Genomic DNA, 23,729 nt, shown 5'->3' with positions numbered 1-23,729 from the left:
CTGCCATGAAAACCTGCGGATAAAAAGTCAACTATTCGGGCGATGCACTGAGAACAATTCGCAGGTAAACTACACTAGTTGTTTGTGAAAATCACACTTTCTCTATTTACTGTGTGGGAAACCCTTTTCAGCTGTGGGTCAAGGGAGAAGTTATTTCTTTAGGTGTACTTATAAATGCTAGTCCGTTGGAATGCTCATATATAGGACTGCTCTGCGCCAGCTGGAGTCAGTTGGAGAATGTTATTTTCTTTCATCCTGTCCCTTCTATTTTCCCCCGCTTTTCCTGTACCTTTCCCTATTTTGTTTTTTTTTTGTGCTGATTTGAGAAAGGCAGTGCCAAAATGCCGTTGGGCAAAGGAAAAACAAGCAAGCCGGCAAACAAAATGCGAGGTGAGTGTGGGAAGTGGGCGGTTATAAAGGGGGAGGTGTGAGTGTTTGTGAGAGTGTTGGTACATTAAGTGAAATGAAATCCTGTTAAGCGAAACAATGAAGCTATTAAAAAAAATATGTAAGCTGCTCCCTCCGTTTTCCACGTGAACGTGTGAAGTGCGAAGGTGATGTTGCTGCCTCAATTTTGCCGCATTTTATCAGCGGCAGGTAAACCTCATAATATCGTTTAATAAATACTTTACAGCTTGATTGATTGCTCCTTCAACATTTTGAATTCCGGTAGCGACAGGTGGGCCAGAATCTCTTACATCTAAGTAGCTCCCAAATTACCACCGCCCCCAAGTAATTTATGCCACCAGGGTTTTACCTCGAAAGCAAGGCAAGCGAAACCACCAGATTGAATCCCATGTGGCTGACTACAATCAAAACGGCAATTGTGGGCTGGCCATTCTCGGCCCAAAAAAGATTATCCCCCACATCCTCCACAACTCCCCACCACAGTCCCCCCAGAAGTGCTCCTCGAACGCAGCGACCTGGAAATGCTTCATCTTGCTGCCTTTTCAAACTGGGAACCCTTTTAGTGGTCGAGCTGTTCCTTCCCAGAATTTCCTGCTCCCCGGGAAAGTATGTGCATACATTAGTCGAGACCCGGGACCTGGGGGAAATTCTCAGCCTCGATGGTGATTAATGTGTCTCGCTTTTTGTTTATTTTTGGGAACTCAGCCAGGCGCAAAAGCGTCACTAAATGCCTCAGTTAATTAGCCATCGATGAATAAACCAGGCAGCAGAATCGCGACCTTATCCTTCTTTTCTACGGAAAAGTTTGTGTATAAGTGAAGAAAATATTTTAGTATTCAGTATTATCAAATGTATTAAAAATAACTCCAAACTTTGATTGATGAACGTAATTTAATAGAGATGTTGCGCTTTTCTTTACAGAGCGATATCTTTCTCTACAGCTCATGTTGATAAACGAAATGCGGCATAGCTTTTTCTAAAATCTCGTGACTATTTCCGCAAGAAATTCACCAAAAGCCCCAATAAAATAGCATTTTGGCTTATGCTTTTGTCAGACATTTTCCCTTTACCACGACTAAAAAAATATCAAGAATTTCTTAAAGACACAATGACGCTCTCTCGGAAATATCAACGACGAGTGGAACTTTCAATCCGTCGGGCATTTGTCAGCTTGACAGGCGGCGGGGGCGAATTTCCCAACCACTTTCCCACTTTCCCACTTTCCCAGTTGCCGAATTTGCCACTTTCGTACCTTGGTGGTGCGGGTTTTGTGCCACTGGGAGGTTTTCTTGGTCGTCGTGGTGGTGGTGGTGGTCTCCTCCTCCTCCTCCACCTCCACCTCCTCCTGGTCGATGACGTCCTTGTCTTTGGCAGTGTCTGCCATGGCGATGCGTGTGTTCTCGAGTGCTGTAATCCTTTCTAGCCCCGAATTCTTTGCATAAATGCTCTTTTCTCACTCTGCTCTGCTCTGCACAAATATTATCGTATAATTTTTCTTGAATTTTCTCCTACGCCCTGAGTGTGAGTCACTAACATCTTCTCTCGCTCATTTTCACTGGAAACACATTCGAATTTTGTTTTTATATCTGCGCATATGAATAAAATATTATTTATTATTTATTTATCAATTTTGAACGCTGATTTTTGTTATTTCTTCGCAAATCTCTCTTTCTCCGCGAGAATTTATAGCTGCAGCTGGCCCGAAAAGTGAAATTCTTGGCAATAATTAATTAAACGCGTTCACCAACAACATCCACCATCCAACAGCCAACATCAACAACACTTTCGAGTGCAAATTGTGCGCCAAACTTGGGCGGCAATTAAATTCTGTAATTATTTGTAAATAAACGGCAATGGACGCAGATTTATGAACTTATAAATCCGCAAGGGGCGTGGGGATTCATCCATAAATTAAATACGCATTTGACATTCATGAATTATTCCCGCAGTTTACTCTTCATTCTAAACATTTATCCTTTTTCTGGGTGGGTATAAAAAACTTTGTCTATAATTAAGAAATGGGTGCCTCACTTCAAGAAGGAAATATTCATAAACCACATCTCAATTAAATGGAATTTTGTGTAAAGGATTTTGTGAAAGATTTGAGACCGCGGTTACACAATCAAAAATTCAGATAATTATTATATGGAATATTTTGTATTTCGTTTCAAAATTAACGATAATGTAAGCCCATAAAAATATATATGCAGTTGGCTAAGAATTTCTGTACAATTCAGAAAGACAAGTTGTTCGTATACATTTGACAAATATTTCATTTTTATTAAGTTTGAATTTTAGAATAGGTTGATGAGTTTATTTTATTTGCAAGAAAACAAGCCTGTGGTTAAATTTGGTCTAGTGTTCTGTGGCAGAATGTCCTTTTTGGGTGTTTCGAAAATGTGTAAATCAAATTGTGGTAAAATGGAGTGACTTAAAATTCACACTCAGTGAATGCAAAAAAAGAAAAGGAAGGAAACTACTTTTGTTTGCAAAAATATTTTTGGTTGAGTGAAAAAGTTGATGATTTAAAGAGTGGCCTTTGTTTATTCGCCCACTGCAGTGTTTCGGTGTTTTGATTGTTTGAATTGTGTTCAGCGGGTCTTAAATTCGTGTCAGTTTTTGTGGGAAAAGTGTTTTGTATCAAAAGCATTTTCATTTAATGCACTTTTATAGACAGCAGGCGCGAATGCCGCTGAAAATCATTTGTTTTCATTGAATTGTTTCTAGTATCACTGATGTCGATGTTGGCGGTGTTGTTTTTTGCTTGTTGTTTTTTGTGGCGTGTGTTGAATTATTATTTGTTTGATTTGGGTTGCATGTTCTGTGGCGTGTTGCACTTTTTTGGTTTTGTTTGTTTGTATTTGTGTGGTGTTTTGTTGTGCCTGTTTTCGTTTTTGTTTCGGCTTCGATTTGCATTGATAGCGCGTGGGTTCTACGAGTTTTCAGAGGGGTATTATGGCATTATTGGCTGGATCTTCGCTGGCATGCAAATTTTTAAGTGGAACAACATTTGTCGGGCACAGTTTTTCAGCCTCGCGCGTCGAACGTACTGAGTTGCCCGAATTTTCTTTGCCACTCGCTGCCAGTCGAAATATGCCGGGGAGAAGTGGTGAAAAGTGGGGTGCTGCTTTTCACGAAAGGAAAAGAGAGCTGGCCAATAGAGCGGCGCACACAATCAACACTTAATGCGGCCGCGGGGAGCTGAAAAATTCCGCAATTCGCTCATCATCCTCAAAATGAAAAGCTCTCTTATGCTATACACTTTATTTTTTATTCTTTATTTTATTGTTTTATGTGCCGAGTGTGTGTGCAAAAATGCTGCTGCCTGCCTGCCTACTGCCACATTTCGCCTTCACTTTTTATCATATTTTTCGTATTATTCGCCACCCTTTGCGGCTCTTGTCAACGGGTCGTATGCGTAATGTGACAGTTTGTATGCCGCTTTTCGCTCGCTTGACTTTTCCGCTCAGAAGCGCCGCTGTTCGCGAACTTGCCAAAACAGGTGAACACAATTTTTCCGAAAACGAGCACGAACACGAAAAGCAAATTAAGCAAATTGTTCAAATATAAATTTTCGAAATTTTCGTAATTTTCAATGCTGTTTCTGATTTGGATTCTGATTTTTGGCTGCCTCGATCTGGATGTGTAGATGCGACTGCCTTTGGTGGCCAACTGAATGGGGCAATCACACTTCCCGATCGCATGTTACTTTGGCTTCTTTGTTGGCCTTTGTCTCACCTTTTGTTTTGATATTTTCCCGGGTGTTAATCAGTCAGCCCCCCCCTCACCCCTTCCTGATTATTTTCCATCATCCTTGTCGCGTGCTTATTGCGTTTTGCTTATGGATATTTTTAGAAACTAGTGGACAAATGGCGTTGCGGTGGACCAGGAAAATCTCGTAGTTTTCCCAAGATCTAGCTGGCAATGGGTCGGAAAATGAAGGCCTCAATGGCGGAAATCGGAATCTCGGCTAATGAGTTGTTTGCTTTTAATTAAGCCAAAATTTTCATTTAATTTGAATAGCATTGATTGGGTTTTCACTCCTAAAGGGTGTTCTTATCCAAAATCCCCAGCTTTTGCCCGTGTAATTAATTGCTGCGCCTTTACTTTTTTTCCCGCCTCAGGGCAAAAAGTTTTTCCTTCTCTTGTTGGTCGAACCAACAAAGTTGTACTGAAAACCCCCTCCAGCTGGTTCGTATAAATAAACAACAACAAACGATTTGTAGGCACAGCGCCTGCTAAAAATAAAACGCTCGGATATTTCCACCCAAAAAAGCAAGAAAATAAAATATTATTTATAGCCCAAGGCATGTGTGCGTGTGTGTGTGTGTGTGTGTGTTCGAATGCGTGTCTGTGTATATCAATATGCAGTGAAATGATTTTTGAATTTCCAATTCGCAGCTGGATTTGCAGCATGTTGATGTAAAAATCACAGATGCAAATGCAGCGCGCAAAAAAAAGGAAAGGGAAAATGGAAAAGTGCGCAGAACTGCGAGGTAAAAATCAGGCTAGAAAAATGGAAAGCATTAATGGGGGAGGAGTGCGGCTGCATTTTCCTATCGATGTTTACAAACAAAGGTGGAAAATAAATCAGCGGATGTGGAAAGGGCGGATGTGACAGGCGTTAAAGGGCTTTAACCCCGCCATGTGGAAAATGGGGAAAAGTGCATTGACAGAAACAGAGGAAAAACTGAAAACTCACTAGCAGTTTGGCAGGCACTGGCGAGGTGAGTCAAGGTGAGTTTCCCCCAATTTTCCGCCCACTGCCTCATGTCAAAAGTGATCATTGACATTGTCGCGCTGAAGGTGTTCTACACACAAACACACACACACACACACAGCGTCACAAAGGAAAACTCTCACACATACAGGGGCACACAGAAACTGTCAAAGAGTTGCAGGTGTGCTAAGAGCACCTTTCTCTTCGATAATTAGCTCTTTGAGCACGCACACACCTGCTGCTCCTGCCGAAAATGAAAATAAATGCCAAATTGGAGAGCTTGAGGTGAGCAAACTGCGGCTGCTTCTTCTCCGGCGGCCTTTTCTTTTATTTTCTTTTATTTTTCCTATTTTTATTTATTTTTATTTGGCTGCGCAGTGTGTGTGCTTGTGAGTGTTTGGGTGTGCCGCCTCACTCCCACCTGATTCATAGTTTTAGACGAGTGACCACACTGCTTTCAAGGTAAATCATTTTCAATTTCAGCGTGGAGAAGGTGCGTTTTCACGTTTGAAAATGAAAGAGACTTCTCAACACCTTAACTTATCTAATTGTAATCATTTAAATTATCCAACTTCTATGAATTCGCCTTAAGTAATTCAGGTAGATAGAAAGTTTCTACCAAGGCATTCGAGCAATTCACAAAGGAAAGCCAAGTCGGAAAGTTCGCCTGTAATAAAGCTCGAGTAATGGTTATAAGGGATATAAAAGCGAGTAAGCGAGTCCCAGGACTTTGACTTTCCCTGCCCACCGAAAATCCCCTCGTTATTCGCTTTTGCGGAGGAATGTTTGGCTCGCCTGACCATGTGCCTGTCTACGCCCCATAAATAATGTTTAATTTTATATATGTTTCTTTGCGAGCCATTAAAATTATGTAGGTTATAATTTAAATAATCAAACACAAAGAACGCCAGAGAGCGAAACATCAAATGGAAGGCAGAAATGTTGCTAAAGAATTTCACCTCGTCTGGGGTCGCCCTCCCAAAAAACTCAGCTACATAGATACATATATAGTAGAGAAAATCCGAGAGCAACGAGTGTTCTGCGGCATATTTATAGATTTTGTTATTGTCAAAGTGTGTTGATGGGTCTTTCAGGGAGGAGGGGGGGCGACCGAAAAACAAGTTCAGGGATTATGGGATGGACCTACGAATTCCATCAATGAATCAATTTCAGCCGCGTACTACATTTAACGATTTGGGGATTCATTTCTGGATAAATTCTTCACCTTTCTAGCTTACGCCTATAACGATGATCATATATGTTTATAGCTTTCTTTCAATGAATGTATGCATAACTCTTTACACACAAATGTAAACATTTTGCACATATAAATTCAGCTTTTTGGCCAAAAAATTAAAAATAATGGCCCAAAAATGAAATGGTACATCTCGTTTTGCTCCTAATTAAATTCCCAATCGAATTGTGTTCAATTTTGAAAACTTTAAATTTTTGCCATTTTTTGCTAATTTTGATGATGGTACCCCTTACAAAAAATGTGAAAATGGCCAAAAAATTAATTTATCCAAATCCGACAAAACGGGACAGGGATCGTTAGCATTGGTAATTAGCTGCACAAAAGAGTAATTATTATTGATATATGATCATTTTTAGCCTAGTAATGATGAAAAAACTACTCGTAAATACAAATTGTTTGTCCAAACTCTTTTCTGCAATTTTCCGACGAGAATTTATTTAAATAAAAGCTCCCCCACAAAAATATGCATTGGGAAAGTCTTGGCTATAGAGTCCATTAGAAATGTGTCCATAAAATGAGCATCAGCCGTTGACAACCATAAAAATGACAGAAATATATAACCGGAGGCTGAAAGATTCAGCTTTGCCTTTTGATTTTCAATTTGCATTTAACGAGCTGTTCGAGTGGTTTTTCCTGCAGGCGTTGTTCTTGCATGTTGGACTTGTGTAAATTAATAATTTTTCCCAATTTATTTGGTCCCTGCTAATGGCCAGTTGATTTATGGCCCGGGACCTAAAGCCATCTGACATTTTTATGGATGTTTGTCCCCTGGCTATATGCATTTCTGATTGCGGCTAATAGTTTATAGCCAGTGGGTAGTATATTATTCAAAACGCATTGTTAAATTGTTACTTGATGAGAAAAAACGGCAAGTCATAGTTGGTTAAATTGGCAGCTTATTTACTTTATACAAACTACACAACTTTCGAGGCAATATCAAATTGATTAATTGTTACAAATGCTCCAAGTAATACAAGCGCTCTTTCACAGAACGTTTCGAAAAGCTGTCGTGTGTCGAATATCAATCATACGCCCCGTTGAACGCGTTTGTGAGAAGTGTGGCCCAGAATAGCTGAGACGCACCGATTTAGCAATCAAGTTGCAGTTGCTCACATGTCGCAGCGTTTAAATGTCGTCGCCCACTTCCGGGATCAGTTTTTCTTGCTTTCTGCTGGGCTTTCCTCCTCCCCAACCCCCAAATCCCCAACCCCCAGCCATTTTTTTTGGGGGCAGACTACTAATTAGAGAGGCACATGTGGCGATCAACTTCGCTCGGACTTGCAGTTGGTCGCGCATTTCAATTTTATTTCTTTTCATTGATTTTCTGTTCACTGGCTCTTTGTGTTTTCTGGGTTCCCTCTATTGCAAAACCATCGACAATATCGCCGAATGCATTCGGCCAGCGGGGAAAACGGGGAAAATCGTTTTAGTGAAAATAAATTGAAAATCTTTTGGAACATATTGTGTATGTTGTGATAGATTGCGAGCATATTCAGCTGTCAGCCATCTCTGTTTGTAGAACATGCACATATGTGGGTGTTTGTTTGCCTTCTGCTTTGCTTGCTTGCCATTTCCCTCGATTCCCATGCATATCCGCAGTATTCGCTGACTTTGCTTTGTTTGCTCTGCTTGGAGTCACAATCTAGCGAAGATTGTGGGGTGTCAGTCTGGGAAAATGGAAAGCGAAATCAAGCAGTTGGGCTAAGAAAATGCCCAGGCATTCATGAAAGTTGCACTCCCTTTGCGCATTGGTGAATGAAGAGCCTTTTCATTGCATACTTTCAGGATCAGCAGTGTGATAAGTGACCATAAAGAAACGACATTATCACAGCATCATAAATAATGGAGTTGACAATAAGTTAATTATTCATTGGAATGGAATTAATTTGCTTTATGTTGTGAAGTGAAAATTAAATAAAATAAATCAGCGCTCTTAAACCGAAAGTAGCGAGTTATTAACATGCGTAATTAAATCCATTACAGAAACATGGGAATTCAGTTTTGTGCAATATTGAACCAAGCAAAAAGCATGCATTAACAAAACTATAAATTAAATATAAAACCGCAATTCAGAAAGTTTCATTACAATATCAAATTGTAGATTTATACACAAAGCCACGCGTTTTTGCTGTCCACCAGTTTGCCTCGAAAGACCTTTTAATGAAAAGCTATCTTTTGTATTAAACAAGAGCATAAAATCTTCGTTTTATTGCTTATAAACAGGTTTATGTGTCTGTTTGCTATTCTTTTCCCCATTTGCATGGCGCGTTTTGATTGATTGCGCGAACGCTGCAAGCTGAACAAGACAATGGGGAAATGGCGCTGGGAAATGATTTCCCGAAATGTTCAAACCATCCAACGTTCTGGGGGTCGGAAAATATTCATGACAGCTGCAGCTGTGGGCGGGAAGTTGGTCGTTCTGTGTGTGAAAATCTGGCCAGTGCGTGGGAACTGCAGTGACCGTAGTCTGAATTTAATCAATCTAATGCATTCAGCCCCAAACACCACACGAAAGCCCCCAAGTCATTGGGGAGCACTCATCAAATTAACACCTCAGAACTTCCATCGCTCATGGGGCGCTCTGATTAAATAAAAATAAGGCCGAAGGTGAAAACTGCAGGTAAAAATATTGATTAAGACAATGCGCAGTAGCTGAAGAGTAAATATCTACACATTTCTTGATTAGAGACAAGTTGCAGGAATAGGCAATAAAACAAAAGATGTTCAAGAAATACGAAAAAGCACAGCAAGTGAAAGGCTTAATATAAATAATTGCCAGTCACTTCATCAGCAAGCATAAGGATTAAAGTGGATAGAAGTACGCCGGTTAAGTAAGTACACAGGGAAAAATTATTTAAAAAATATAAACCAGCAGAGTAAATTTCGGAATGTTTAATATTAGTATAAAAATGGTTATTTCCACCGCTCTTTTATATTTTTGAATATTTCTTTCAGCGTTTTACAGAGCTACTTAAGCGATACACTGCGCAGGAGACCGCAAACCGCTTAGCCAAATTGCTAATAAGCCAACACAAAGCACAAACAACAAGATCGTGGCCAAGGGGCAAAGGGCAGAGGGGGGTGGTTGGGGGTGGTTGGGGGTGGTAAAAGCAACAAAGGCCGACGGCAGATAAAAAAGTGTGTCGATAGCAGCTCAGCGTACAAGTAATAAAGGAAAACTCCGAGCGGGAGAGAGATTAAGCGGGAAAAACGGGAAAAGCGGGGCGGCAGTCGTCGTTTATTTTTAAACATATTGAAAAGGCAAGAAGAAGCGGTTAAGTTAAGGCATCGGTCGAAGCGAATGAAAACAATTTTATTAAGTGAAAAATACGAAGGCAGAAAATAACCCGCAGCCAAAATAAACAGACCAAAGCCAAGGCAAGAAAAAGAGGAAAAACGGCAGCCAGAAAAGCGGGCGACCGAAGCGAAGCGAAGTCCTTGGCAGTGGGAAAACCCTGCCAACTTGTATGCCCCCCCAGGGGGCGGGCGGGGCGGAAAAGGGGGCGGGCCAAATCGGAGGATATCTGATTGAAAGATGCGTCGTTGTCGATGTCGATGTCGACTCACCTTGAACCACAACAACGCCACAAACAACACGATACAACATCGCACGCACAACGCCTGCCAACTTTACACTGAACGAAAAGTTTGAGCTTTATATCTCCATCATTATAATCTATGATATGTGTATTAGCATTACCTAAACATGTTTTTTTTAATTCTTAAGTATTTTTTGCAGTGCAGATCAGACACAATTAAGTGAGAAGAAAACGGAAGCAGACGACAAAATTTTACGAGCCAAGCAGCCGAAACGAGAGGCGGCGATGAGCGGCGGGGCGTGGCAGGTGGCGCAGGGTGGTGCAGGGTGGTGCAGGTGACAAAAGCACCGACGGCGGCGACTTCTTTACATAAAAGATTGACAAGTGATTTTCACACCTAAGTGGCAAGCGCAGGAAAACATACAGCAGCAACAACAAGGCCAGGGAAACTTTTCAGTTTACCCCCTCTCGCTGGGTTGTTTTTTGGAAAATTTGCTGGAGGAAATTGTTTGGGGCATTGTTCGTGCGGCACAGTTAGCTAAGTCGATAGATTTTCCCACCCCGGAGCGGTGAATTTAATTTGCCGAGTGGCAGAAACTGGCCAACTGGCCAGCTGACCATTGAAAGTGTGCCACACTTTGATTGAATGATTGAGAGGGAAAACTTTAAGGATACGAGTGGAAAACTAGGAAGTTGGGTAACTGAAAAGGTAATTTATGGCAATAACTCGTCCTCTAACCAAATGTGGTGCGAGTGATGGAAGAGGTAGCCTTTCAAAAAGTAATTCATAACAGAAACAGCTTGTGGCAAAAAGGTCGGCTGAAATATACATTGCTCTGCGATTTATTGAGGCATTTTAATAAGTTTTCATAGGGGTTAGGTCTATAGAATCAGTATTTGAGTACTCGAGCTTAAATTGGCCTTGTTCTCAGTCCCAAATTTCCATTGCACACCGAATGCACATCAGGTTGAGTTCCAAGAACAATAGCTGCACCTTGGGAGCCTCGAATTCTCGAATTTCTAATAAAAATTGCATGGACGAGCCCATTCAAGTAAGTCCCTGGCAACAAAGGACCTCCCGACTTCCGTTTTTGTGGCCCCCCGTGGAGCGACTTACCGCATCGTCTGTGATGGCCATGATGACCGCTTGGTTTGCTGCTGGCTTCTACTGCTTGGATTTCTATTGATGCCCGGGTGGCAATCGGGTAATCGAAAGGCGGCGGAGGAGGAGGAGGAGGAGGTGGTGGTGGTAACTGGGGGTCTAATCCGCTTTTGCCAAAACACAAATTATCTGGTGTGGGGCAATCTTGGCTATTGCGCAGAAATTCAATTGAAACAACTCGTTGCGGCGCTGACTGGTAAGCTATATATAGTATATATATTTTGGATCTCACTGGCACACACACACACGCAAACACACACGCACACTCGCGGGGGTAAACAGAAGATCGCACGTCACGAAACTAATCTATTTATTTGGCTGATTGACTGCTGGACGCTGGACTGGTCAATCTGGTCAATCTAAACCATTCCATTCCTTTCTGGGGATTTCGACTGGGAATAGATCTATATAAATCAATAGTTTCGGTTCGATTGGCTCGCGATGCGCGCTGCTTTGTTTTGGGGCTTTTGCGATGCAACTAACCGAATGCAATCGCAAATGCAAATTCAAATTCAAGTCGGAAGCTGCATCGAAATGCAATCAAAGTGCCAATTGACGTCGAGTATCTGCTGTTTCTATACCATACTATACCAAACTATACTATTGCACTTTTTATACCCGTTACTCGTAGAGTAAAAGGGTATACTAGATTCGTTGAAAAGTATGTAACAGGCAGAAGGAAGCGTTTCCGACCATATAAAGTATATATATTCTTGATCAGGATCAATAGCCGAGTCGATTTGGCCATGTCCGTCTGTCCGTCCGTCTGTCCGTCTGTCCGTCTGTCCGTATGAACGTCGAGATCTCAGGAACTACAAAAGCTAGAAAGTTGAGATTAAGTATACAGACTCCAGGGACATAGACGCAGCGCAAGTTTGTCGATTCATGTTGCCACGCCCACTCTAACGCCCACAAACCGCCCAAAACTGCGACGCCCACACTTTTGAAAAATGTTTTAATATTTTTTCATTTTTGTTTTGGTATGGTAAATTTCTATCGACTTGCAAAAAAACTTTTTGCCACGCCCACTCTAACGCCCACAAACCGCCCAAAACTGCCACGCCCACACTTTTGAAAAATGTTTTAATATTTTTTCATTTTTGTATTGGTCTTGAAAATTTCTATCGACTTGCAAAAAATCTTTTTGCCACGCCCACTGTTACGCCCACAAACCGCCCAAAGCTGCCACGCCCACACTTTTGAAAAATGTTTTGATATTTTTTCATTTTTGTATTAGTCTTGTAAATTTCTATTTATTCGCCAAAAAACTTTTTGCCACGCCCACTCTAACGCCCACAAACCGCCAAAATCTGTCCTTCGCACTTACACTAGCTGAGTAACGGGTATCAGATAGTCGGGGAACTCGACTATAGCGTTCTCTCTTGTTATATATATAGACCGTGGTGTGGGGTTAACTTTCGATTTCTCGTCGTTGACAAATTCCTGGCATTCTCGCTAATATTCCTCGCGCGCCTTTCCCATTCACATAAATTTTTCACCATTTTTCCGCCGCGCGGAAATGGCATCCATTGTCAGGGCCAAGTGGTCGATTCTTTAGGAGGTCTCTTAACTCGGACTTATGGCCACTTGGACGCAATTAAAGCCAGTGCCCGTTTCTTTTGCATATTAATGGGCGCATTAATCGCAAATTGCAGCCGAACTGCAATAATTATATTCGTAATTTGCAGCACGAAAAATATGGCACATGATGAAAAAATAAGTAATGATGAGAATGCTTAATTCAAAAGTTTAACTTAATGCCAATTGAGTTCAAAGAAAATTCTTTAAAGAATTAACTTTATGCCTAACGAAACAATGCATTTTCCAAACAGGATTCAAGCGCATCGAGTGATGCAAATATTTATTTAAATTAGGTAAGTACACCTGATAATCGTGAATTGCGAAATTGTTTTATATTCGTGAAAAGCCCATGGAAATGTGGAAATGCAGCCTAAGGGCGGAATAGTCAAATGTGAGCGAATGCATGGATATTCTGCAGTGCAGCATCGAAAAACAAGTCAATTGGGAACATGGCCAAATGTCAATTTTCGGCATATGGAATTGTAGACCGGATTTAGGGGTCAGTGGCTCGTTTGGGGCATCATCAAATGGAAATAGTAATTTATGGGGATTATTTATTTGCGTGCATTGAAGGGGGAAAGTGGAAAATTGCAAATGGAAAATGGAATATGGAATTTGGCATATAGAAAACGCAAGATGATGCTGTGTAAACAAGCAAATGTCAGTTTGCAGTCGTCGAGCTGTTGGTAATTTATTGTTGAATTGGGTTAGGCAAACGTTTGTTCAGCTGAACTAATTTGCAAATTGCGTTTGTAACTTCTGTGTATTAATTGTAGCGAAATGCTAATAACCTGAGGCCATTGCTTCTGTTTAATCAAACGGATCCCTTAAGTTCGGCCAATTTTCAGCTAATTGCCGTATTTTCATTTGCATTTCTGGCTTTGCCAAAACTCTAGAAGAGCTCAGGAAAATCTGCGAAAACTTTCTCATCCAATTGCAAATAGACAAGACTGTTCTAGAACCCCCCTTTCAACCCCCCCCTTTTGCTTTCTGGTTTGGAGCGCAGAAAACTACGCACCACATTTTGTAAATTGAATTTCATTTGTCGAGATTTTGGCGGCGCGCTGCAATGTAATTGAAATAAATTCTCAATGGAATATCCGGCCAAAGTTGGCGGAAACTGATGGCAGGCAATGAAATTATTTGTTTGTTGTTCTGGCGGCGATGTAACGCTCTGCAAAATCCAAATCCCAAATCCACGGCCCTTCAAGACCCTGAGCAATGGGCAAATTTCCGTTACGGCAGGTCAAAGAAATTTGCGTTTGAATCGAAGGAGCGATTTTCAACTCGATCTGGATCTGGATAAATAAATAACGCCAGAGCAGAGTGTTTGAAAACTAAATGAATTATATGCCAGTCATAAAGCGGATTTTCACCAGAGCATGCTAGCCACAGAGTGAGAGAGAGAGCGAGAGCGGAGCGACAGAGACGGCAAACCGCTCAGCGAACTAAATGGCACGTTCATCATACGCCCCGTGTACACAATTTGGCAGCTTTATTTATATACCCCAGCATGCTGAATGTTGAATGCTGAATGCTGTAGCATATACGCCACACATTCGGCATATTCGCCTTATGTTTTCACGCAAAACGTTTGCTGCTCAATTATATAAACATATTTCGATTGTATTCAGTGTATTCAGTGTATTCAGTGCCTGTGTGTGCATTAAAATTATAAATTGTTTGAACAGCCAAGGCACAAATAAATAAAACACAGAACCGCCAACGAGGCGCAGTGAGCAAAAATGAAAGCGAAGCGCATAAATAACTGACCAAATGTACTCGACATTTGGAAGGTGTGGGCTTTTCCTCGCTTTTCCGAAGGGTGGGAAAGGTCGGTGGGTGGGAAAATCTAAAAATCTCCTTGGGAACTGCAACAAGTGAATGGAAGCTAAGCGAGCGTCTAAGGCCAAGAGACGCCTGACATTGAAATGTCGTCTTGTTGTGTCACGCCTTTCAAGCAGCCAACACACACTTTGCCGTACACTGCGAGAAACTCTAGGGGCGTGGCCTTAAATAATAAAGTGGGCGATAAATGAAAAGGTTTATGTGTGGTATCAGGAATTGGTTCAAACTACTCTAAAGCTCTCTATCCGGATAATTTCTGATTAACAAAGGCATGAGCATAAAGTAATGTAGTTTTGCAAATAGTTTACAGTGTAATCACATACACATACACACACACACACTTGCAATGCACGTTTCAGTGGCTGCGAGTGAAATATTTGTTTGGACTTCGAGAGGCGCCACCGCGTTGACAGCTGTCAATGAAAAGGGGGTGAAGGGCGCAGGGACCTGTGGAGTGCGATGGCTGGTGGTGCGATGTGTGGGTGGTTGGCTTGGGTGGTGCAGGAGGTGGTGCGCTAGTGGATGGTGCAGAGACAGCTGGCCCTGCGCTGATTAGCGCTGTGGCTCGCCGCATTTGCGGAATGCGCTGGCAAATTTCAAAACAATATAATATGCCAGCGAGCACAATCAAATCATTGGGAAATTCGCTGTGGTCCTGGATACTCAGCGGAATATCCGGGGATCCGTGGCCTAGCTAATCGGGCGGAAAACTCTGAATGCTTTCACCCGAAAATGTGCGAAACTAAATCCGCTCAGAGCTGAGCTGGCCATCGGATGGCTCACGGATTCCAATTAATCTCCGTTCAATATTATGATGTCTAATCAAGAGAATCCTGAACGGGACAGCAGGACAATGAGCGTCGGAGGCCACAGGAAATTCCATTATCCCAGTTTGTCCCCAAATGTCCGTATGTGTATTGTGAGTGTGCTGCCCGGTTATGTGAGTTTACGGCTTGTTGCACAAACTCACAAATTAGCATGCCCCATTTGATTGGAACGGCGGAGCTGAGCAAAGATTTGCCCAACTACATTCCAGTTGACAGGAATAATATGGCCGCAAAGTTGCGCGTTTTGGCGTTTAGTAAATACTGCATAATGTTTGCATTTAATGGGGCATAAACAGATAATTTAATAGTGGCCAATTGGATGTATTTGATTTTGAATTTTCGGTGTCAATTGTGAGCCAGATTTTGTTGAATTTAATCAGTAAGAAAGCAATCGGTGTCAGCTCTCAATATCTTATTCAATTATAAATTAAATCATTGCATTTAATATTTATTGTTTAGTTTATAAGCAAACACCCAGAGTTTTGTAACATTGCTCAAATTACCGCCGTTTAATGAGCGAGTCAAATCAGGAAACAGCAGTGAAATCAACTGTGAAATTTATGACATTTTCCGGTTCACCTCGAATTAAGGATAACGAATAGGAGTGGTGAGTGGGAAGTGGGAAGTGGGGATTGGGGAAAGTGCTCAGCATATCTCCGACTTTATTTAACTAATTTTGCATTTTGAATTCAAACTCAACTTCGGTCACGTACCCCTGCGGCTGGAACTTTGACCTGTTAAGCGCATAAAAATGACAAAAACGCTACGTGACTCATTAGCCGCTTTCGCCCAGGAAAAGCCGCCGGGTGAAAGTCCACGGGGAAAGCGGGATTTGGAAGTTCAGCAGCTCAGCAGTTCATGAGCTTCGGCAAGGAAACCGGACTTTGGCAGCGCAATTAGTTTGGTAAGCTGCTCGGGGCGGGGCACACACACGATCCTGTGTGTGTACATGGCAACATATGCCCCTCCTGGCAGCAGCACATCCTTATCCCCATCCCTGCAGGACTCTGGGCGGCTGAGCTCATGCGTTTTCATTTTCATTTCCATTTCGGGCCCATAAAAATGGGGAAAACGAGAAAAGGCCGAAAGACGGACCCAAAAAGAGGCAAATTGCAATGCAAATTTAATTTGGCTGCCATAAAACTCGGCTAAGGAAAGAAAAACGGGCGGTGTTTTGCTTTTTGCTGAGGAAGGAGGAGGGGGGAGGGGGCCAGACAGTCGTAAAACAGCAGCGGGAAAATCGAAGACTTTCCACGCGCATGCTGGAGGGAAGAGGGGAAAGGGGAATGGGGGAGAGGCAGACTGGGTGGAAATGCGTGGCCGCCGCGCCAAGCCGGAAATGCAATTTGTGATTTTGTGCAACGATTTGTGGCAATTAATTGCTGCACCACCACTTGCACCACCGAGCTGACCCACCCTGCACCACCCAACTTTCGCCCACTGCGCGCCAGACCGCAAGACACGGAAACCTCAATAATTATTTTTTGTTTCGCGTTTTTCTCGCTGTTTTTTTTGTCTGATACTTGTTGGTTTTTGTTTTTTTTGCCTCTGCATTTGTTGGCGGCACAGAATTTATTGCATTTAATTTTTTTGCCATTTCTCTTCGAGTATGGGGATTTTTTGGCATCACTCGGCATCGAGTATTTAAGTGATTTCTGCTTAATAATAATAATAATTTAATTCCCTGCTTTTTTATACGCCTTGCCGTTTTGAAATCTTTTGTGATAATTTGCGCCGAAATCAAACAGCTGCAAAATTTGTATTTTTCTTTATTTTTTGTTGGCTTTTCCCCGGCAACGTCGCCTATAGAAAGTGTGGCCGAACTAGATCTATATACATATGTACATATGTATGTATATATAATCGCCTATATGTCCGCCTATATCTGTGCAGCAGTGTGCGTGATGTATAATGTAGAGGGAAAGATTTATAATATTCGTGGGACCGTATAAACAATTTGCTAAGACGCACATAGAGAAATGGCACTTGGTATAAATAATATAGCCAGAGTTCGCCAATCGCCATTCGGCATTCGCCATGTTTTGGCCAATTTCACAAGCGAAGAGATCAGTATGGCCGAAGATCCCTTCAGAACATGTGAATAATGATTTATCGTCTTTCAAAAGCCAAACGATCGAGGGCGGTTTCTTATATTTATACTTCTAGCTCCTAATGCAATATTTTAGAAATATATAAAATAAAACCATCTCAGCATTTTTTGAATTCGCAAAGATACGCGATGTTTTTCTATTCTTCAGTGCAAAAACAAGATGTTGTTTTGCGGAATATTCCGCCACAAAAACTTGGTAAACAATACTTGAAACGAAAATATCTTTATAAAATTTCCAAGTTAAATAAATTCTAACGAACTGTTCTTCAAGATGATTGCGAGTATCCACTTAACATTAAGGCTTTTGGAAATAGTTTCCATCAATTTCCTAAGAGTTTTTATAGCTTATTGAACGCTTTTCAATTCAGAATAAATTCATATTCATGGCTATGCGAATTATGTTTGCACTCAGCAAGTAAGTTAATGGATAATGGTGCCCACTGGATGGATCAGGGAAGGGGGTTAGTTCACTCACCTCGGTGATCTTCATGGTGCGCTTCACCGTTTTGCGGGTAACCTCGGTGGTCTCCTCCACGACATCGCCGTCCTCGTCGATGGTCTCCGTGACCATCTTCTCGGTCTCGCCGGGAATCACCTCCTCGGTGTGCTCGGTGACCACGCTGGTTTTGCTCTGGGCATCGGGTTCGGGCTTGGTCTCCTCGGCGGAGCCATCGAAAACATCCTCAATGTCCGACATTGTCTCTGATTTCTATCCTTTACGATGGGAACTGATTCACTGGGCTTTCTCTCTCGTTCTTGTGTTCACTTTCACTTGATCACTGATCACTGATCACAACAATAACACATAACACGCAGAATTGCTTCGGTTTTCTTCTATCTTTTTGCTTCTTTTCTTTTTTATTTTGCCTGAAAAAATACAAACGAGCAGAGCTAGAAAAATGAATATTTTTTTGTATATTCCGTATATTCCGCTGGGCTCTTGGCAGCCGCTGGTTATTATATAAACAAGTGGAATTTCACGGCGCGCTGGTTCTTTAGTAACTTGTTTGCGACCCAATCACCGTATATTTGGGGCTATTGTGAATCCTTCGTGGTTTACGCAGGTCTGGAGCCTTCGATCCTCTCGGGAAGTGCTCGATTATCGAACTGTAGCAACGTAACGTCGACCAGCGGCCACGAAAGGCGCGACAACAACGGATAATGGAAAACGGAGAATTACGGAACAATGGGACTACGGAAGAATGGAAGAACGGAACAATGGGACAACGGAACAACGCAGAGCCGTGGCGACAAACAGCGGAGAAAGCGAAACAAGTTGAAAGATGGAGCTATCGAGCTATCGAGATGCCATCACACCACTTCAGCCTGTTTCGCAAACAAATCCGGAATAATTACGGAACAACGGAACGCACACGAGGCGAATTACACGATCACGGGTCTTCTACTTGCTGCCTCCGTCCTAGCTTCTTCTAATTCTTCTAGTTCGAATCTTCTGCCATCCGCGCCACCGGAACCGACGCCGGAGAGCAGAGCGAGACGGCCTGAGTGCCGGAGGGTCTAGTGGGGCAGAGGCCGCCAAATGGGCAGGCCACAGGTGCGAATGGGACGGCCCGAGATCCTCAATTCTCCACACTCTCTCCACGATCTCTCCACGCTCTCTCCACGCTCTCTCTTCACTCTCACTCGCCGTTCTCTGCCGCTCTGCTGCCGCCGCTGCTGACGTCTGCTCACTTTTGAACGTTGATCTTCGTCGCGTTTCAAAACTTGTTGCTCTCGTTCCGTCCTATTCTACACTGTGTGCCTCTACACGGAGAGAAAATGCTATCCAAATTGGACAAGAACTTTTAACTTTGACTATATTTTCTGTATTATAAACAAATACAAGGCTGTGGTACCATATGTATTCCAATCCCTCGGCAGTGAAACTCATATGTTCTAATAAGAAGTAAGAAGTAAGGGCCCCATTTTTCTCAGTGCAGTGTTTCTGTTTATTCTTTGAGCAAATGTGAAATTTGAATGCGAATGAGTTCGCTCGCTAATTGTCCGCCTGTTGCAATTTCTTCGTTCGACCAGGCGAGTGCAATTAGTGCGGCTGCCGGACGTCTGAGGCACGTCAGAATGTGAAACTCCGCCGTGCAGTGCCACCCCACTCCCCCCATTCCCCATTCGCCATCTCATATGGTCGATACTCCCCAAACTCCCCATACTGGGAGTATACCCCCCTGCTTTCCATACTAGTACCCGTCAAAGACCCACGCACTTCTCTCGTCAATGTGCGTGGAGCTATTTTGGGTGCATTTAACAATAGACGGAAAAAAGAGGCAGCTAAGGATGAAGCTAGTGAAAACTGCGGACTTGGGGATACCCAAAAATAGAGATTATAATTAAACTATGGAGTTCTCATTAAGAATTTAGTATACGACCTTCCAAAATGTATATGTAAGTATGTAGTAACCTACGACCTTCCAAATTGTATATGTAAGTATGTAGTAACAAATACCGTATACCCTTGGATTTACATAGATTTTAAATACTTTTCATTAAACTATTATTTTTAAAATCAGTTTTCACAGCAACTTAACTGAATTCCATTCAGTCACAGGAATTTACGTAAGCTCCTGCTGTTTTTCCCTTTTTTCACGTTTTGCTGTCCAATAAGCCCAGACCTGCCATCGATACCCTCTGTGGGCAAACAACTCTGAATCGAGCGGAATATATTGGGCTGATCCGGCTGGCCATTTGGCCGGGCGGCATTTGACGCCGTCTTTTCCTTTTTCATGCGCTTTTCATTTTCCTTCATTTTGTGTTCGCTTTTTCCGTTTTCCTTTTTCCTTTGGCGCGGCCAGCGTTTGACGTCTGCGTGGAGGCAGTGCATCACAGCCAGCGGGGCCTGTACAGGGTGCCTTGTGGCAGGGGCATCTGTCGGAAGATGCCCATCTCAAGTGATTTCACCTTCTGCCTTCTGTCTTTTGTCTTCTGTCCGAATTTAGATTTCTGATTGCCGATTTCTGATTTTGTGCTGATTCCGATTTGGATTTTTGATTAGCGAACGCCTTCAATTGCTGGCAGTTGGGGGCTTTAGTTTTGACAGCGATGTGCGGACTTCCTGTATCGCATCGCGGACTGCACAAGATATATGAAAGACAAGTGTTTCGAACGGACCCCCGGTTTTTTCCCCGAAGCGCTGTGTAAACAAAGCGCCAAGCACACGCAAGACGAATATTCTAAAATTAATTCTCGAAAATGTCTTTTCAGCTCGGCAAACGCAGCGACAAGATGCGGGACAAATGCCTGAATATAGATACATCCAATGGATGTGTCTCTGATGAGCAAATGCAATTATGTGGCATGGCCATAGGAGTAATGGCAGCAATAGGAGCAATAGGAGCAGGGTGCAGTTGAGGATGCTGGGTAATGAATAGAGCCACGAAATAGAGCAGCAACTTCTTCGTATTCCCCTCTCGATGGTCCTGTTCTGCATCTGTGTGTTTGCATGTGGAAAACCACACTGATGACAGACAAGCCACGGCAGAGAAAGCCAAAGGATAACATGAGATAACACACATCAAAAGCCACTCAGACACCCTCACACGCACAGCAGGGGTCAGGAATATATAGCACAGTATTATTATTTACAAGGGGAGTAAATGATTAATATGTCATCGTCACTATTGTGGTTTATTCAAAATTCCCATTTTGTATCTTTCCCTTTTGAGGTGTACTGGAAGTAATAACACACTTTAAATGCATATTACTCGAATGTGTTTAAAGTGAAGCTATATTTTTGGAGCCCTCTGTGGGGATGCTCCCCATACCAGCTGCTCGTGATCCTTTTGGCGACGAGAAATCAGCGCTCAAATATGATTAATAAGTAATTTCTTTGTCAACAAGTGACTGGGGATGGCCTGCTATGACGACAGCGGCGATAACGACAACGAGAATGTGAACGAGAATGGAACGACGCCATGGAAATCTTTAATAAAATACATGCATAAATAAATTATAGGGCAAACAGAGGCGAGAAAACAAACTGCGTGGAGATGAACTGCTCTGAATGGAGGCAAACTGGTAATAAAACAAAGCGGTGACGGCGCAGATACACAAATACATTTACACAGATACACAGATACAAGATACAAAGGGGTGACATGTGCAACCGGGGCGTGACCGCACTTCCCATTTTCCGGGCTTATATACAGGAACCACTCCACACACTGCCATTTCCCAGCCGCTTTTCAGAGCTTCTTGGCCTTGGCGTTTGCCTGTGTATTTCACAGAGTTGTAAATTGCACAAAGTAAATGAAGTGCTTTTTATTATAAGCCAACAAGCTAACGTGGCCTGTTCTTAGCAGAGAGAAAAATTGTAATGAAATGTTGAGTTATTAGATTAAAGGAAAAGCAGGTTGCGTAAAACAGTAAACTAAGAAGTTCAAATGAAACTTACAATATGTGCAAAAATTATATCAACTCTGCAGTTTGCTTTGTGTGAATAAGTATTGAACTGATTGCCCATTTTGAACATCTTTTTCTTTGTGTACTCCTCCTGTACCGCGCTTTTCCCTGTATCTCGAGTTTTCTTCGAATGCGGCCCGTTTGCCAAGTGTCGTTGACTCTCGCTGACCTAGAGGGAAAATAAAAGCAAGGAAAATGCCTTGCCAAGATTCATGTGTAGATGATTCTGGGAAATGAAGAAAGTTTCAGACTCGACATGCAAAAGCGGAAGGCCCGAAAACGATTTCTGTCAACTTCTGGAGAATTTCCATTGCCTGCCGTCCATTAATTGAGCTGTTGGAGGGCTGGGAGGTCTGGGAAATTGGGGGAAATCGGGGAAAAGCAGCTGGCAATCGAGCATTGTAGAGCTCAGATGAGCCCGCACTCGACTTGTTTGACTTGCGATTTTCCTTTTAACTGAAGCGAAATGCAGTTAGCAGCAGCAGCAGCAGCCGGAAAGTGTAGAAAAAGACAAACACCCGGATGGCTGAAAGTGGATGGATTATAGGATGGATGTTTTAGGAATGCAATTCAGGGGAAACTAAAACGGAAACTGCAAACACTAGGGATTCGCACAGCATACTTTTAGGTGCAGCTTGGCTGGAAGCAATGGAATGTCTCTAATCTGGTGGCCAACTACTGCAACTACTACTACTACTACCACTACTGTAGCTGGCATGCATAAATCTGCAGTGGCGAAGAATCTCTGCCCCGCACACCCTGCGAATGAGCAATTTCCCAGCAATTCTTTGGCCGTTGCCAATGTTTGCCCTCGCAAGCACGCTGCGGAAAATGTTCGCTTATCGGAATCCAAGTGGGTCTCAGCCCTCGCCGCAAAAGAACACTGCAAGAAACTGGGCATTAGATGGTTGGGGCAATATTTCAAGTCACACTTTGACAGCTAAGCATAAGCATTTCTACTTTTGTTTTGGCTTTAGGCATATGGCACAACGTCTTGTATTTACTTGGGTGTCGACTATTTTTTATACCTCTTGAGTATCTCAACCATTTCTTTCAGTTGAAAAAAAGCTTAGAGTGGCTTCGCCCAGAGGAGTGGCAGGGGCAGCTGGTAGCTGCAACTGTTCTGGCCAAGAAGGTTTATCATCAAGTGCACGCCGCAAGCTAAAAGAGTGGGTTGCACTGGCATATTTGCTAAGTATTTCGCATTTGTATCTGTGCCAGTAGTCGCATCTGTATCTGTATCTGTATCTGTATCTGCAGCTTGCTGCGGGCTGTGGACAGTGAACAGTCGAAGCGCAAATGGAAATAAATAGTTGCCCTGCTCTTTTGTCTAATTAAAACGTTTCATTTCGTTCCAGCTCCATTTGTTGACGTCACACGCACAGAGCACGTGTGTGTGTCTGTGTGTGTAAGCACACGCAGAATCTGAGTTAGTAGGGTATATTGACTGGCTGGAACGGAAGGCCTCCAGGGGCACGACCTTAAATTCGTATACTCTATTTGTAATAAAATACCTTTCATCTATGAAAAGCTTTTACAATGTTCCTGAAAGATAAATATTGAATATTGAAGTTACCGAATCTGCAATTATTGGATATCTTTCAGTCGACAAGCTTGCCGGAATCGATTTACTGCTGCCGTTCCCTGTTCTTCTCTGTGTGCGTGACGGACAAACGCACGGGCGCACTTTTCCGCAGGCTTTCCCTCCCCTTTCGGCCCCGGAAAAACTCAACGTTGTGGGCTGGTCAAATGGTTTCATCTTCATTTGGTTCTGGTTCTGTTTTCCTGCCCAGACATAAATGTTCCTGGTTTCTGGGTTCTGCTTCGCCATTATGATGATTTATGAACGGAAATCATTTTTCGCCC

The 23,729-nt window shown here is 42.6% G+C and overlaps 1 protein-coding gene and 1 long non-coding RNA gene across 12 annotated transcripts in view; one reads left to right on the top strand and one right to left on the bottom strand.

Annotated features, from left to right (window-relative positions):
* LOC6538908 (tropomodulin) overlaps positions 1 to 18,317 on the bottom strand; it is a 47,836-nt gene extending 29,519 nt beyond the window's left edge. For 3 of the 10 annotated variants that reach the window (XR_006245243.1, XM_043207155.1, XM_039376455.1), the window contains exon 1: positions 17,926 to 18,317. Coding sequence is in view for 9 of the 10 variants with exons in the window: in XM_043207155.1 (XP_043063090.1) it covers positions 17,926 to 18,147 (222 nt within the window). In the remaining variant the exon portion in view is untranslated. Of the gene's footprint in view, positions 1 to 1,660; positions 1,941 to 11,039; positions 11,541 to 17,925 lie in introns of those variants that run through there. The other 7 variants (XM_043207156.1, XM_015193610.3, XM_043207157.1 and 4 more) reach the window with 7 other exon arrangements.
* A 1,694-nt stretch (positions 18,318 to 20,011) lies between these two features.
* LOC120321913 lies at positions 20,012 to 23,434 on the top strand. Of its 2 annotated transcripts, XR_005561647.2 has the most exons (3): positions 20,119 to 20,599; positions 20,667 to 21,479; positions 23,222 to 23,434. It is a non-coding gene; the product is annotated as an uncharacterized LOC120321913 (long non-coding RNA). The 2 variants fall into 2 exon arrangements; XR_005561646.2 differs by lacking the exon at positions 23,222 to 23,434 and having other exon boundaries at positions 20,012 to 20,599; positions 20,667 to 21,441.
* Positions 23,435 to 23,729: the final 295 nt, after the last annotated feature.

The sequence above is a fragment of the Drosophila yakuba genome, chromosome 3R (assembly GCF_016746365.2).
Source record: "Drosophila yakuba strain Tai18E2 chromosome 3R, Prin_Dyak_Tai18E2_2.1, whole genome shotgun sequence".
Taxonomy (NCBI): Eukaryota; Metazoa; Arthropoda; class Insecta; order Diptera; family Drosophilidae; genus Drosophila; species Drosophila yakuba.
The sequence above is the reverse complement of the archived record's forward strand: the minus strand, read 5'-3'. Positions and strand labels throughout refer to the sequence as shown.